Here is a 14,601-nt window from a genome sequence, read left to right on the forward strand (position 1 = left end):
TCCAAGGGTAACAGAGTACAGGAAACTATGAGTACTTAAAAGCTTAGTTACAGGGTAAGGCACAATATGAGTATAAGACATTACAATCCGGCAAACCAAATTAAAAGATATACATATATACAGTCAGCAAATTACATTTTGGCAAGTCAGTTAAAGAATATACATATATACAGTCGGATTGGGTAGGATCTGTTGATGTAATAAAGGCAAGGTTAGTCTTGGGGTCGTTAGAACGTAGCCAGGTAAGAGTATGCCGCCTAAAGCTATAGTAGGATTGGTCTGTTCTGATGTTGAGTGGGAGAGTATTCCAGTATTGGGCTGCCTTAACTGGGAAGCTACTGCCGCGCCTTTCTTTTTTTGTCTAAATTTAGGTACCAGGAGTTGTGCTGTGCTGGAGGCTAATGTCCTCTATGGCAATCCAAACTCTTCACGCAGACCGTGACCTATTCTCCTGACAAGTTCCGTCTATTTGTCATTAGCTCCTATGTCTAAGCACATAAAATCTATGTTTGTGCCCCATATCACTCACACTATTCGCCCTCATGCTCATCACATTGGGCCTCATTTCAAGTGTGGCAGTGTTGGTTAAAACTACGGTAATGTGGCCGTAATCCTGTTACGGCCACATTGCTGCACCGCCATAGTACAATTTTGGTGTTAAGACGGAGGATTTACAACCAGCAAAAAAGTAGTAAATACTCGACATTACTGCCAAAAATGGGCAAAAAATAACAAAAAAAATAGAATCTGCAGGATTACCGGCAGTGAAATTACTGCAGTAGTAATACTGCCGAAATCCCCAGGGAATCCTGTGGACTCTAAAAATAGGTATTAATGCCGCCCTACCACCGCTTGTAATACCGCAGTAAATACAAAGGACAAAGTGGTGGTAGCAGTAGTGAGTTTGGTGGATTTACCACAGAATTACTGCAAACTTTTTTTTAAATTCTCTTTATTTTTATCAACACAAAAATAAAACAGCATTACCATATAAACAAATTAATCTGACATCGTAGTCATCTTATAATGTGTGGTCCTCCGAGATGCCATCAGGGGAATCAGACCCCACCCGAGCCTGGGTGAATACATATAATTTGTATGCATCCCAAATGTTCCGGGGTCTTGCATTGGGGTGCAGGGTGGAACAGTATTCAGATTTAATGTCATGACAATAAAGAATGTCCCTTTTCCACCGAGCCAGTTCAGGAGGCCGGCCCGCCCCAAACCATGGCCACTCTCTTCTTTGCCAAGAGTAACAAAAGACCCACCAACTTCTTGACATGCATAGCAATTTGCTGTACCCTAACAATGCTACCAGCGGGGAGAGACTATAACTTCACCCACAAGGTCACTCAGGGTATCAACACTGAGTCCAATAGTCGAATATGTGTGGACATTGCCAGGCCAAACGAATAAAGGTCGCTGGAGAATGTCTAAATCTCAGACATTCATCCGAGGTTCCTGGAAAAAACCTCTGTAGGACTGCAGGTGTGTAATAAAATTGCTTTGCTGCAAGAATTGCATTAACTTGAATTTACCACTAATAGCCACCCCCTTGACCTGTGCACAGTAGTACCGCCAGACGTCGTCAGGATGCTGGATCCCCAACACCTCCACCCATTTCCCCATGTGCCACAGTAGTCCAACCCAACTTTCTATCTAGGATCTTGCTGTATAAACTGGAGACCAACTTCCCGCTACCTTCGGCTACTATCATGTCATGAAGTAACGGGGCAAAGTCAGGGGCTTTAGGAAATGAAGGAAATAACTCTTGTAGAGTGGTCCTGAGCCGAAAGTCTAAAAACCAGTCTAACGCATTCGTGGCTCCTAATTGTTTAAATTCTTCCAAAGCGAGACCGCATCCCTGCATAAAAAAGGTCCCGAAATTGTGAAGTATACAATTTACTCATGCATCGCGCTTACCCCCTCTCACTAGTCAAGTGCATCCCTGCAATTTGTACTACAGGCAACGGGAGGGGTGTGGGGGGTGAGGAATTTAAGACCTCTTGGCGCGACTTGCATTCAATATCTCACAAAGCTTGGCACGTACCCCCTACTATGTGATCCACCATGGCCATACATTGTGGGAAAGTAAGAATCACAGACCTAAAGAGTGCCAGCAATGTCAAGGCCCTCTCAATTTGCACGTGTGGTCTATCTAGGGCGGGAGAAAACCAGTACGATAGAAACGCAGCTTGCACTGCATCATATTAGGTTCCCAGGTCTGGGAGCGCTAGTCCACCCCTATCCAGAGGCCAATCGGTTTGCCCCAACCCACCCACGGTTGCTTACCCACCCAGATGAACCTAGGTATTACGGAGTTCACCTCCTTGAAGAAGGATCGCAGAATCAATAAAGGAACATTAAGAAAAGCATAGAACAACCTAGGCAAGAGGACCATTTTAACAAGAGAAATTCTACCAAGAAGAGAGAGCGGGAGGCTCTGCCAATCACGGTCCGAGTCAGGTACTTGACAAAATTCTTTTGGAAAAGGGCAGTGGAAGACCTAGACAACTCTACTCCCAAACACTGTGTACTGTCTAGGTGCCACTGAAAGCCAAGACCATCCTGATACACTTCCATCCGGTCTGTTAATGGGAAAAGCCCTGATTTAGTGGGATCAATTCTTAAACCAGAAAATATCCCAAATTCAAGAAATCTGCCATTATCGGTGCCAAGTTAACGACCAGAGTCTGAGACGTACAACACTATGTTATTTGCATATAGCAAAATCACAAGGCTGTGCGTAAACAATTGGACCCCCCTGAGGATATGTCTGTGCCTGATTAACTCGGCTAAGGGCTCAATAGCCAGAGCAAACAACAAGGGGGAAAGGTGACAGCCCTGCTTAGTTTCCCTTCCCAAGCAGATCGGCCCTGAAAGTTGTCCAGCAACTCACAGTTGCACCACCGGAGTAGTATACAACAAGGACACCAAAGAGACAAATTCGTCCCACGCTCCCATCCATCTCAGTACTGAGAAGAAAAAGGGCCACTCCACAGAGTTGAACTCCTTCTCAGCGTCTAACAAGGTAGCCACTACAGGTTGCTGCTGATCAAGTGCTAAGAAAAAGCCAAAATCCTGTGCAAATCATAGGAGGTGGACCTTCCAGGTATGAAGCCCGCCTGATCTGCCCATACACATTTTGTCATCAGGGGAGCCAACCGAGTAGCCAGAACATGTGCCAGAATTTTATTATCTATATTAATAAGAGATATCTGCCTATAGGAGGCACATTTTTTAGCCGCTTTCAACAAAAAAGTGTAAAAAACACCTTCCTCATTGTTTCTGGTAGCCTACCGTTCAGTAGTGCTTGCTGAAACACTCGTAGAAGGTATGGCACCAGACTTGACGCGAAGGCCTTCTAAAAATCACCCATGAAGCAGTCTGGCCTGGGGCTTTACCCGAAGGTAGTGCGTGGATATTATTCTGAACTTCCCGTAGCATTACAGTGCTGCCCCAACTACCCCCGGTCCCCCGAATCAAACCAAATTAGTGCAATCTGATCAAGGAACTCTTAACGACCCTGGGACGCAGTCATTCGGAAAGAATAAAGAGCTGTGCACAACTCCACCAAGACCTGAGTGATCGCCATATCAGTGTGTTTTAGATCTCCTCCCCCTTTACTTTTGATGGCTCTAATATGGAATTTGGGAGCCTCAACCCTTGCCACATGAGCCAGTAGCCTGCCTGGGGGCAGACCCTCCCCATATTGCTGGGCCGACATCTGTCCTCTCAAAATATTCACTTCTCTGACAGCAGCCTCGCGAAAGGCCTCTAGCTCTCTATACAACTGAGCAGGTTTAGCAGGGTCAGGGGGAATGGTCTAATTCCACCTCAATATTATGAATCCAGTCCTCACTGGTAGCAAACTAGGCTCTGATAGTTTTAGGCAGGCCTGCTTCTTTTGCTATGCATTCCCTCGGATGACACATTTAAACTGAGGCTACAGAGCTGTCGTTTTGACTCTTGATTCAATGATTCTTCCCTGGATGGCCTCTCTAAACACATCAGTCAAACTCTCATTTTTAAAAAGCCAGGAGCCTCTCAGTCTCCCTTTGCCAGGTATAGCCACCTTTATAGTCACTGGAGCGTGGTCCGACAATGTGTGAGCCAATATTACACCATCCGTGACCCAACCGGTTCCCTCCTCCGATACCAAAACATAGTCCAACCGAGAAGCTGATTAGTGAACTGCAGACCTGAACATATTTCCCCTCTCAGTGGGGCGACGTTCCCTCCAAACATCCCTTAATGTGCAGGTAGTGTAAATGTGATGCAACTTCTGTGTAGTATAGAATATGGCCTGAGTGCCCCACTCATTCTGTCTAGGTGAAGGTCCATAACAGCATTAAAATCCCCTGCCCAAAGAGTTACACTGTGAGGAAACCTCAACAGTTGCCTCAAACCACTCGAATGACTCCAGCCATTCAAAGTTGGGACCATAATAGTTAACCAACATAATTACCTGGCCACATATCACTCTATCAGGGTTCAAAATTGAGGGGAGCTGGGAGCTATTTAGCTCCTGCTTCTAGGACAGTAGAGCCTGGTTAGCTTGAAACCAACAGCTACCAAGAGCTACTTTTGACTCCTAGGGCCAACTGGTGCCTTCCAAACATATAAATGTGACATTAACTTTGAGTATTTGAGTAATTGTTTATTTGTGGAGCGCTTATACACAAGTGAAGTGCTTCAAAGCAGTAAGGAAACATGGGAGTACAGTCGTCATTCTTAGGCGTTGACGATTCCAAATGATTTATGTTAATAAAAAAAGAACACATTTAAAAACAATGGTTCATACAAAATGGACAAAGTGTTAGTGAAGCCACTCTGGTAGCTCCTGGTTCCCCCGCGGTAGCTCCTGCCTACAGGATGCTGCCCGACACCAGGAGCTGGTTTTAACTCCTGCTCACCAATTCTCAATTTTGAACACTGCCCCATTGACAACCAGCGCTCTGCCCTCTGTGTCCTTTGCAACCTCTACAAGGCGAATGTCTGCTCTCCTGCGTACTAAAATGCACACCCCTCTGGAGTAGCTAGAATAGGAGAAGTATCTATGGCATCCCCATGATTTGGTAAATTGTGATTCCACTGGGGTGGCTAGATGCGTCTCCTGTAAAAATGCTATGTCCACCTGGTGCCTTTGCAAATATAGTAATACTGTTTGGGCCTTAGAGGGACAATTAAGGCCACGGACATTCCACATCATACCCAACAACTCACTGGTCATTCACACCTCGCCACTAGGACAATCTCCCGAATCATCACTGACTGATTACCCCAACTGACCAATAACGAGACCATCCCGTCCTCCCCAGATGAAGGAGACTCCAAAAAAAGAGGCTAACACGTGACCATCTTTTATTCATTGAAAAAGTGCTGTCTGAAACAACCACCAACAAACCAACTGAACAACCTCAAAATTCCCCTGAAAACCACACCCACAAGTGACCCACATGCCCCCTTGCCCCCCTAAATAACCCCAAAACACATTCTGCGCATAGGCATGAAGACCACCCTGGGCCCAGACACCAAATGCACTGCTCAGCCAGATAGGAAACAGCCACCTGCAATCCGGATAATGCGTCACTGTCACAAGGGCCATCAGGGTTATTGCTATCCGTCGGAGTCTGAGCCACTAGACTATGCATTCAAAAAAATAAAACACCTTCCATTGTGTTCAACTTGGAGCCTTGCAGGAAACAACATTGCATATTTTATACCCTTTGCTCGAAGTCGCTTCTTAACGTCTAATAAATGTTCTTCTAAACGCCTGGACCGTGTCTAGGAATAGCCACACTTGGTCCCCCTTATATAGGAGGGTGCCTTGTTCCCTAGAACGGCGCAATGCAAAATCCCCATCTCTATAATTGAGCAGCCTGGCAATAATTGGCCGGGGCGCTTCTCCATGTATTGAGGTCTCCCTCATGGTATACAGTGAGCCCGGTCCACTACAAACACTGAAGAAAAACCATCCTGACCCAGGACTACACGCAAGATAGCCTCTGCCAGATATTTCATTGAACCCGAGTCTGCCGACTCCGGTACCCACCCAACAATTCTAAGGATGTTCCGGCGATCTCGATTCCAGGTTCTCCTGTTTCTCCATCAATTCTTCAATCACTTTTTTCATCTGGGCCACTTCTCTGGAGGTCGACTAAGTTTCATCGACAGTGGAGAGACGGGTTTCGGCCTCATCCAATCTATCACTGGTTTATTTAATCTGACCTCCATGTGGACAACCTTGCAGGTCAAAGTGTCAAGTTGGTTGTCCAATGAGTGGATGCCGGCTTGCAACTGTGAAAGCATGGTTTTAATGTCCTGCAGCGCGGCTGAGGAGGCAGTGGTTTGCAGCTGCTCTGCAGACTCTGCCCCTAATTCCACTCTGGTGGATTGTTTACTCTGGGAGAGAGTTGAAAAGGAAAGTTTGGACTGATTCCTGTCCGATTTACCCTTTGTGGCACAGATCACGTAGGTTGGAACCAAAGTAAGGAAACAACTCCAGTAATGGCATGCGTAATCAACACTCACAGCCAGCAATGGGTGTCAAGACTACCCAGTAATCCCTGCATGATTGCACCCACCCCTCGCCCCCAATTCGGTGGGGTGCTAGGGACCTTCACATAGCAGGCACCACTGACTTATGCCCCTCCCCAGCCAGAAGTACAGGACTATGGTCGGATTTATCTTGGGAGAGCAGGGAGCTCAAACGATGGTGGCCATTTTGGCAGGGCTCATAAGCACCCTCCAATTACTGCAAACTCTTAATGAGACTTTTGTCTGCTGTTCTACCTGAACCTCCATACTGTCTGTCCATATGAAACAAACTTCCAACGCTGTACTGTTTTTCAAACTAGCCACACTGCCCATCGATAGGCTGAAGGCCTGCATGCCACAAGAGGGAGAACATTCACAATCAAGAGGAAGGCATGGTAATTAAGAGGCATGGGCAAAGATGGAGACAATGAAGGGCATACATGTCATTACAAAGCAGCTCATGTACACACAAAAGAAGGAAAAAGGTACTGAAGGGATCCGGACAGTGTCTATAGAAGGTGCCCCATGTGCCGAGGGCTAATGGGTAGGGTGATTAACATAGAATGTCTACCATAAAAGGAGTTGGGAAATGGGTGGTTCTGGTGATTGTTCTCAAAAGGGGCAAATGCCTGCTGATTAGAAAGGGGAAGGGTGCATAAATCTGCATGCCTTGTTAAATAAAGGTGGCGATTATTCGTACACTATGGTTTTTTAGATGTCTTTAGGTTTGCATTACATTGCACGCTAGTAATTGTAGGCCTTCATTCAGAATGGGAAAAAATAAAGCTGCAACCGTAATCTATTTGTATGTTGCAAGTCACCTAGTTTATGCTGATTCATACAGATAAATATGGACTCAAAGAACTTGATTTGCGAGTTTGGTTTCATACTATATTTTATGAAACAAGAGTATGAATGAATGAATGAACGAATGAATGAGAAAAGTGGTCATTGATTTGTAGGTATATATTTGGATAAAGAATTCTGCAAGGTAACATGGAAATATCCAATGGATGCCTGGTCACCCAACAGTAAATGGGAGCATTTTACAACATGCTTTCATGATGTCTTTGCACACACAAAATAGCACTGCCACTGTAAAACACAGGTTGCTTATGCCTGTGCACACAATGTCTCATCATTGTCATTTCATATCATGTTTGTGATGCTGGTGCCACCAATATGTTTGGACAGCCGTACATAAAATCCACTCGTGACCCATTGTGCATGCACCAGAAGGCACGATTCCTGCAGGGAGAGGCACCGCTCTGGTGCGTTTTTCTATGGGATATGGCCTTCTTCATAATGGGCAGATGGTTGGCAGGTCGCTGTCCATTATGAACCAAAAGCCCCTCACTACAACTATACGCTTACATCCATCTATTTCTTTCTATCTTATACATTATTAAGAGAAAAAATACTTTTAAGATTAGTCATTGGCTTACATTTGCTTGGCTTAGTTCTGTGAAACAGCATATGAGCATGCCAAATGTTCCAATGTGCATGAATTATAGCATGAGCTAACACGGCAGTGGATTTTATTTTTTGACAAAGCAGAACTTTGTCTATGGTGGATGATTTCGTTTTTTAAACCATGATAATACAAGTCGTTCTCGGATCCCCCCCCCAAAAAAATCATACAAACTTTTTATTTGAAGTTCACTATAGAATGGGTGAATGCACGATTTCCTTTTCTGTATAGTGAGCAAATAAACCGGCCCCTCGTCCCCCAAAAAATATCGCATGTGTGCAAAAAATGTGGGGGGAAGACACCCACAAACCGTCCCATAGCTCCACTACTATTAACTTTACCCCCCCCACATATATATATGCAGCGAGATGGGGATATCGAAATTTGCCATTTTCGTTTGTGCAGTAAAAGTATGTGCAGTGATGGTATGATACCAAAAAATGTCGGCACTAATTCCCATGCTCATGAAACACCCCAGTCGCTCACGCCTATTAGCCCTGAACTACAAGTAGCTTTTTCCTAACATAACGGTTGGGGACCCATGGTTATAAACACATGTCAGAAGAAATCAAATTTAATTTTGGGCTCACTTTCGAGATTGCCACTGCCAGTATCTTCAGAAAGGGAAGTGATTGAAGAAGAAGCATGTGCTATATTTGCTAGTGGACTATGGAGGCATGACCTATTTTGCCAAGGAGCAATGCGATGTTACCAGAAACGCAACAGGTTTTACGTGGGGGAAAAACAAGAGCTGATGCACAGAACAGTTAGCAGAAGGAGCTATGCAGCCATATGTAAATAAAGCATGCAATTCTCCAGAAGAGCCATAAGCTATGTTGAGAAATTAAATGTGTGAGCAACCTATTAACGTAAGGGAAAACCTCATTTGCTTTCAACATTCATGACATTTGGGGACTGAGCATACCAAAAGTAAGGTTAGGGGTAAGGATCGAATTGAGCACTTGAGAAGATGGCTGAAAAGCGTGCTACATGCATGTTGGCAACATTCTTTGCAAACATGAATTTCTCAACTGCATTCCACTCCCCCTATTGGCCTCCAACAGGGCAGCTATGGGTGGGTTATTGATTTCTTACACCTGCACAGGATTCTTGAGACCGATAGTAGATTCGGATTGTTATAAAAAAATAAATATATATAGACTATATAAAAGGTGAGTGGAAGTCGCTTTCATCAACTTACTCTGTGACAGAATTTTTGACTAATTTATTGGGCGAGTTTCCCCGAGTCCATCATGAGTGGCAGTGGGGTGTCATTTGTATCAGTTAGCACAAAACCTCTTTTGAAGGATTGTGCAAAAATTTCATCAGATTAGTGGAAGGGTACACTTGTGTACTAAAGGAATACATATAAAAAGGGTAGTTGGAATAACGTGAAGCTGTTACAATGAAGAGAGTTTATTAGTAAGTTGAGCCCAGAAGAACAAATCCGTTTTTGATATGAAAGAAAACTTTATATTTTAAAGACTGGAACAGTAGGTTCCGTCAGAAAACCAGGGAGACGAACGCTCCATCTTAAAATGTGTATCAGCTTGTCAGTTGAACAATTGGGTTGTAAAAACATGAAAGTGGCCAATGGCAAGTGGTGGAGCAGCGGACGGGTCGTTAGTAGATTTCCTTATCTTCCTTGCAGAGCCATATTTCAGGAAGATCATGTGTGCTTCAAAAGTGTTTTAAAATGCAAGCTATTATGTGGAGAATTGAAATAGAGTCTAAAGCTACTTGAGAAATTCTTACCCTAGGCGGGATTTGGAGCAGAAGGATCATTGTGGAGGCCCTAAGGAGGCAATAGTTGAAACAGGTCCCAAAATGTGCACTCACTAACAGCCATTAGCTAGGTGTAATGACACTTTTTAAATTAGAAATTGAGCGAGGGGATAACTTTAAGCCTGGTCAGTAGCTTGCAACTGAATTTTTGACCCCAGTTTGAAGAATATATTTCTTGATATCCCAACGAGGTTGGAATTACTAGGATTAGGGAAGTTAGAGCTAGCACCATTCCGGATTATAAGAGTTACAAAATATTAGAATGAGGTGCGACTGGTGGTCTAGCTTGAATTTTCTTTAAAGAAGAAAGATGCGCAGATTAGTTATTTAGTGGTGTTTGCTTCGGGCGGTGGTGGTAGTTGTAAGCAGATGTTAACCAATAAGTTGGCTTGTGAGAGTGTTAAGGGATCGAAAAGTTGGGAGGTTGCATTAGGAAAAGAGAGCACAAAAGTGTTCTTTTGGGTGCGACAAAAGTTGTAGCTCTCTTGCTGTCAAAGCTTTAGGGGAGAGAAGTTGCAGCAGAAGGGGAGCGCGAGTGGCTTCCCAGCCACCCAGAAATGGCTTGGAGAATTGTTAAACAAATAGCATGCAATGATTTTAGGAGTACATGTAGCCAGTAGATCTATAAATCATTTTGGAGATATGTTGGACCGCTGTCTTGTAAGCAGGGCTCGAAATTGATGGGATCTATTTGGCTGCTGCTTGTAGCCTCGGAGAATCTGAGCTGAAACCAATAGCTACCAGGAGTTACTTTTGGCTCCCGAGGCCTTCCAAACATGCCTATGTGACATTAACTTTGAGAATATTAATAAAGAAGAATGAGAAGATATTTAGTACACATTGAAACATGATGGATCCTATTTAAATGGACAAAAGTGTAGTGTGTAAATTAGATTTGCAGTGCACTGGTTACTCGCTCCACAGCGGCAGCACCTGCCTACTGGTGATGCCCGACACCCATGAGATGGTTTTAGTTGCGGCTCATCATACCTTAAAATTCCAATCCTGCTTGTAGTATCTTGTGGGTGAGGCTATGAGCTTTTCATTTTTGAGCTTTAATTGTGATAGACTCTGGAAATGTATGATCATGGGTTTCAAATCAAAGATGGAGGTGGACTAAGGAAAGTCAACACAAATGGAGTTTGCATGACCCGAGTGAATGATGGCTCTGAGGAGAGGCAATATAGCAGTAAAGTTGCAAGCCAGGTTGTGGGTACAGTTGCAGGATTTGACTGCGTGATTGATGTGTTTCTGGATAGAGTTTGCTGTCCGAGAGATGTCCTGATTTTAGATAGATTCAACAAAAACAGTAGAAGGACCCAATTCAGGTGGCCAAATAGGATGAGGGGACAATGTAGGGTGTGTGCATGCAAGTATGCATAAAGAATCTACAGTGCGGATAGAATTATGTCATCTAGTAACAGATGTACATTGCAGTTATTTGAATTATGTTGTACCAGTGACAAGAGTCCCCTTTGTTAATAAAATCTTTTTATTTATCTGGAAATTCCCACCACTCTCCAGGGTGGATGGGTTTTTGTTGGCAATGAATTCCAACTGATCCAACCGCCAGTGATAGCATGTTAATGTTGGAGGGGCTTAGCAAAACAAAGAGGTGTACACACACACACACACAACCACCACCCTCCACACCCCAGTGGAGGCACGAAACGCGTTGCTGCTTTTTTCGGTGGGACATTGGTGTGCATAAAAAAACAACTTTTTTTTTAAGCCAGACTCCACGTGTGTGTCTGGTGCTCCTGTGTGCGCCCTACACATTATTCTGGATGAATATATATATGCACTTCTTTCTTTTGTATTGTTGTTATACTGTAAAGCGCTTTGGTGTAAAGCGCTATATAAACTCAATAAACATATATATATATATATGCATACGGCTTTGCTCGCATGGATTTTGCGATTGGTACAATTGTTTTCAAAAGCCATGGTTTTTTGTATAAAATGTGATTTACAGGTTGATGTCTTAACGTAATAAGCAATATTTATTGCACATGTTAGTTGGGGCATATTGGCTACAAAAACAAAGATAGTTGTTCCATTCATGTGCATCCAGAAATGGATTGTGTTGTAATTACAAACAGACAATGAGACAGACAATGACTTATTTGGCATCGGCAACCTACCAAAAATAAATAAAAAGAAACAATGAGTACTTCTTTGTAGACTACATTAGTGGTTATTCCTTCACGTGCTAGGATTACCAGAGAGTTAGGTGAGCTCACGCTGAAACAAGCCACGTGAAACTGCCCATACGAGAAGCAGTCTTCCCTTAGGTCAATCCCTGCTAACTTTAAAGTCTGTCCCCGAGATGTGTTTATGGTCATGGGAAAACAAACCTTTAAGGGGAACTGAAGTCTTTTGAGTTCAAACAGATATTCTAAAGGTATAAGACTTATTTGTGGTATGAACACCCCTTAACCAGAACCGGTTAGCACCATAATCTCAATCACATTTCTGTGGCGAGCTTTCACTCGCAATCTGGTGCCATTACAGAGCTTAGGTTGGTTGAGATTCTGCAATAATATTACAGGTGCGCCTACTTTCAGAAGAAGTTTGTGTTCGGGGAGACCAGGAGGATTTAAAGTGTTCAAGAACTCACCGGGGATGTGGACTCCCTTTGAACCGCTGAGTTTACAGATTTGGACTCCTCCGAAATAATTGATAAGTATCTTACTGATTACGGCAGCCATGCTGTTCTTTGGCGTTAAAATGGCACGCACATAAAAAAAAAATATATATCTAATCAATGTGGGCTTTGTAGCACTCGCCTTACAAGTTGTGTTTGCTGGAACCCTACTGACTGTCACTTCCCTCAGAGTATTCATAAGTGTTATCACCTTGTTGCCTTTTAATACTTCTTCGTCCACAGCAGCTACTTGCTGACAAAGGGGGATTTATAGATTCCGAGTGGGCATTTAGCGTTTGAGATCCCTGCTGGCTGGCCTGCTCATGGAAATCAGCAGCTATTAACTTCCGGCTGTATTTCGTTGTTTCCATTATAATGTAGGCTCCCCACGGGTGCCTCAGACTTTTTTTTACACTCTAAGGCCCCCAAACATCACGTTGAAATGGGCAACCACACATGTACAGCTACAGCCAGGACTGGGTGGGGAACAGAGAGGATGGACAGAGGAGGGGGAGATTTGCGGAGACATTATAAGCGTACCAGTGGTGAGAGAGAGGGAAGAGAGAGAGAGAGCCACTGCAGCACAGTGTAGAGAATGCAAAGGGTCGCGCGTGCTCTCGTTGTAAACAAAACACGAGCACGCGCGACCGCCGCGAGACCCTTTGCATTCTCTACACACAGCCAACAGTGAACAGAGAAATAAAACGATTGGGGTTGTGGGGGAGAGGGAGGGCAACAGAAGACCAATACTGTAGGATAAGTACTTCAGATAAAAAGACTCCTGCGTAAAACAAAAAAAAGTGTAAATAGAGTGTAAGGGTGTGTAGTGCCCACCTTTAATAATAGTAACTGGTCTATTTTGGACAAAAAGTGTGGGGCAACCATTTTAATATTCATGAATGACGGCGGTATAATGAGCTTGAATACTCCACTCCTGCATTGTATTGCGCCTCAATCATCAGACTGATGTTCTCCAATGTGCAAAACCAATGGATCTTTCAACGACCTAAGACTCTAAAAATATGCTTTCTCCCCATAATAACCCCGATAACCCTGACAACATATCTTATGCCGACACTTAAATGGTTGAGAGGTAGGAAGCGAAGAGCACTCAATTCGCCCGAGTCACTCACCTTATCTCCCGTCCCTAAACACCCATAGCCCTTAGAGACCAGCTCCCAATGAACGAAGCATATCAAAGCGTCTTGTGGCACCGTGAGTTCATTGGACACCGATGCGAAGAGCAACTGCAGCCCGGGAGCCATGCTGGAAGAGGTAAAAGCACGTTATATCGGGGACAGTGGGGCAAAGCGCACACAAGCTCCCCGGCGCTGTCACTTTTTCAGCACGGTCACTGTGCGCCCGAGTTCCTGTTAGAGGAACGGGCCTCGCTGCGTGTTCTCATCACGTGCCCTACACGTTATCCTTCATTAAACGTAAACACGCGCGGTCTACGTCCACTTCTGTTCATTTCCAGGCAAACGAATGTGCTTCTGCCCAATTATTTCACCAACGGCAGTTGAGAATATAGCATCAATCGAAACTTGTGTTTCGGTGGCTGCATGTGTCTCTATGGCTTCCGGCTCTTTACAGGCGATAGGTGATTTATCTATGTTGCAGACATGCCAACATTGTGGAGCCCCTAAGAGTGAGATTTCACAACAGAAATCGGGAGAATGCAGTTTTCACATAAGACTGCATTGGGGTTATAATGATTTTAGGTCGGAAACAGTTAAAAATAGCATTATTTTTAACCAAAAAAACGGGAGTCTCCTGCCTAAATGGGGAGGGTTGGCATGTATGATGTTGAAAGCAACGAGAGGCTGTGGTGCATGAAATTTGGGACAATAGCCTACTGCTTTGGTCTGTGGGAACTGAGCAGCACCAGACTTTTCGGCTCCTACTGTGGTTGCTTTAGCACCGCCGTTTGGAGACACTAATGGCATTAGACTATCAAACCTTTCTCAATCCCATAGCTATCAACTCACCCGCTTTTGGCGGGTGTCACCCGCCTTGCAAAGGGCTGACTCACCCGCCAAGTCTCCTGCACGCCCATTCATTCCAATGGGCGTCTCACCCGCCAGAAACAAAATCGGGTGATTTCACCCGCCTTTGCCAAACAAATGGTTGAGAGCTATGCAATCCCCTTCGTTTTTTG

At 44.3% G+C, this 14,601-nt stretch overlaps 1 protein-coding gene across 1 annotated transcript in view; it reads right to left on the reverse strand.

Annotated features, from left to right (window-relative positions):
• PSMF1 (proteasome inhibitor subunit 1) overlaps window positions 1-13,836 on the reverse strand; it is a 106,470-nt gene extending 92,634 nt beyond the window's left edge. Inside the window, exon 1 of the mRNA XM_069650933.1 lies at window positions 13,577-13,836. Within this exon, the coding sequence (XP_069507034.1) occupies window positions 13,577-13,708 (132 nt within the window). The 5' untranslated portion in view covers window positions 13,709-13,836. The remainder of the gene's footprint in view (window positions 1-13,576) is intronic.
• Window positions 13,837-14,601: the final 765 nt, after the last annotated feature.

This window comes from Ambystoma mexicanum, chromosome 3p, assembly GCF_040938575.1.
Source record: "Ambystoma mexicanum isolate Mex_15411 chromosome 3p, UKY_AmexF1_1, whole genome shotgun sequence".
NCBI lineage: Eukaryota > Metazoa > Chordata > Amphibia > Caudata > Ambystomatidae > Ambystoma > Ambystoma mexicanum.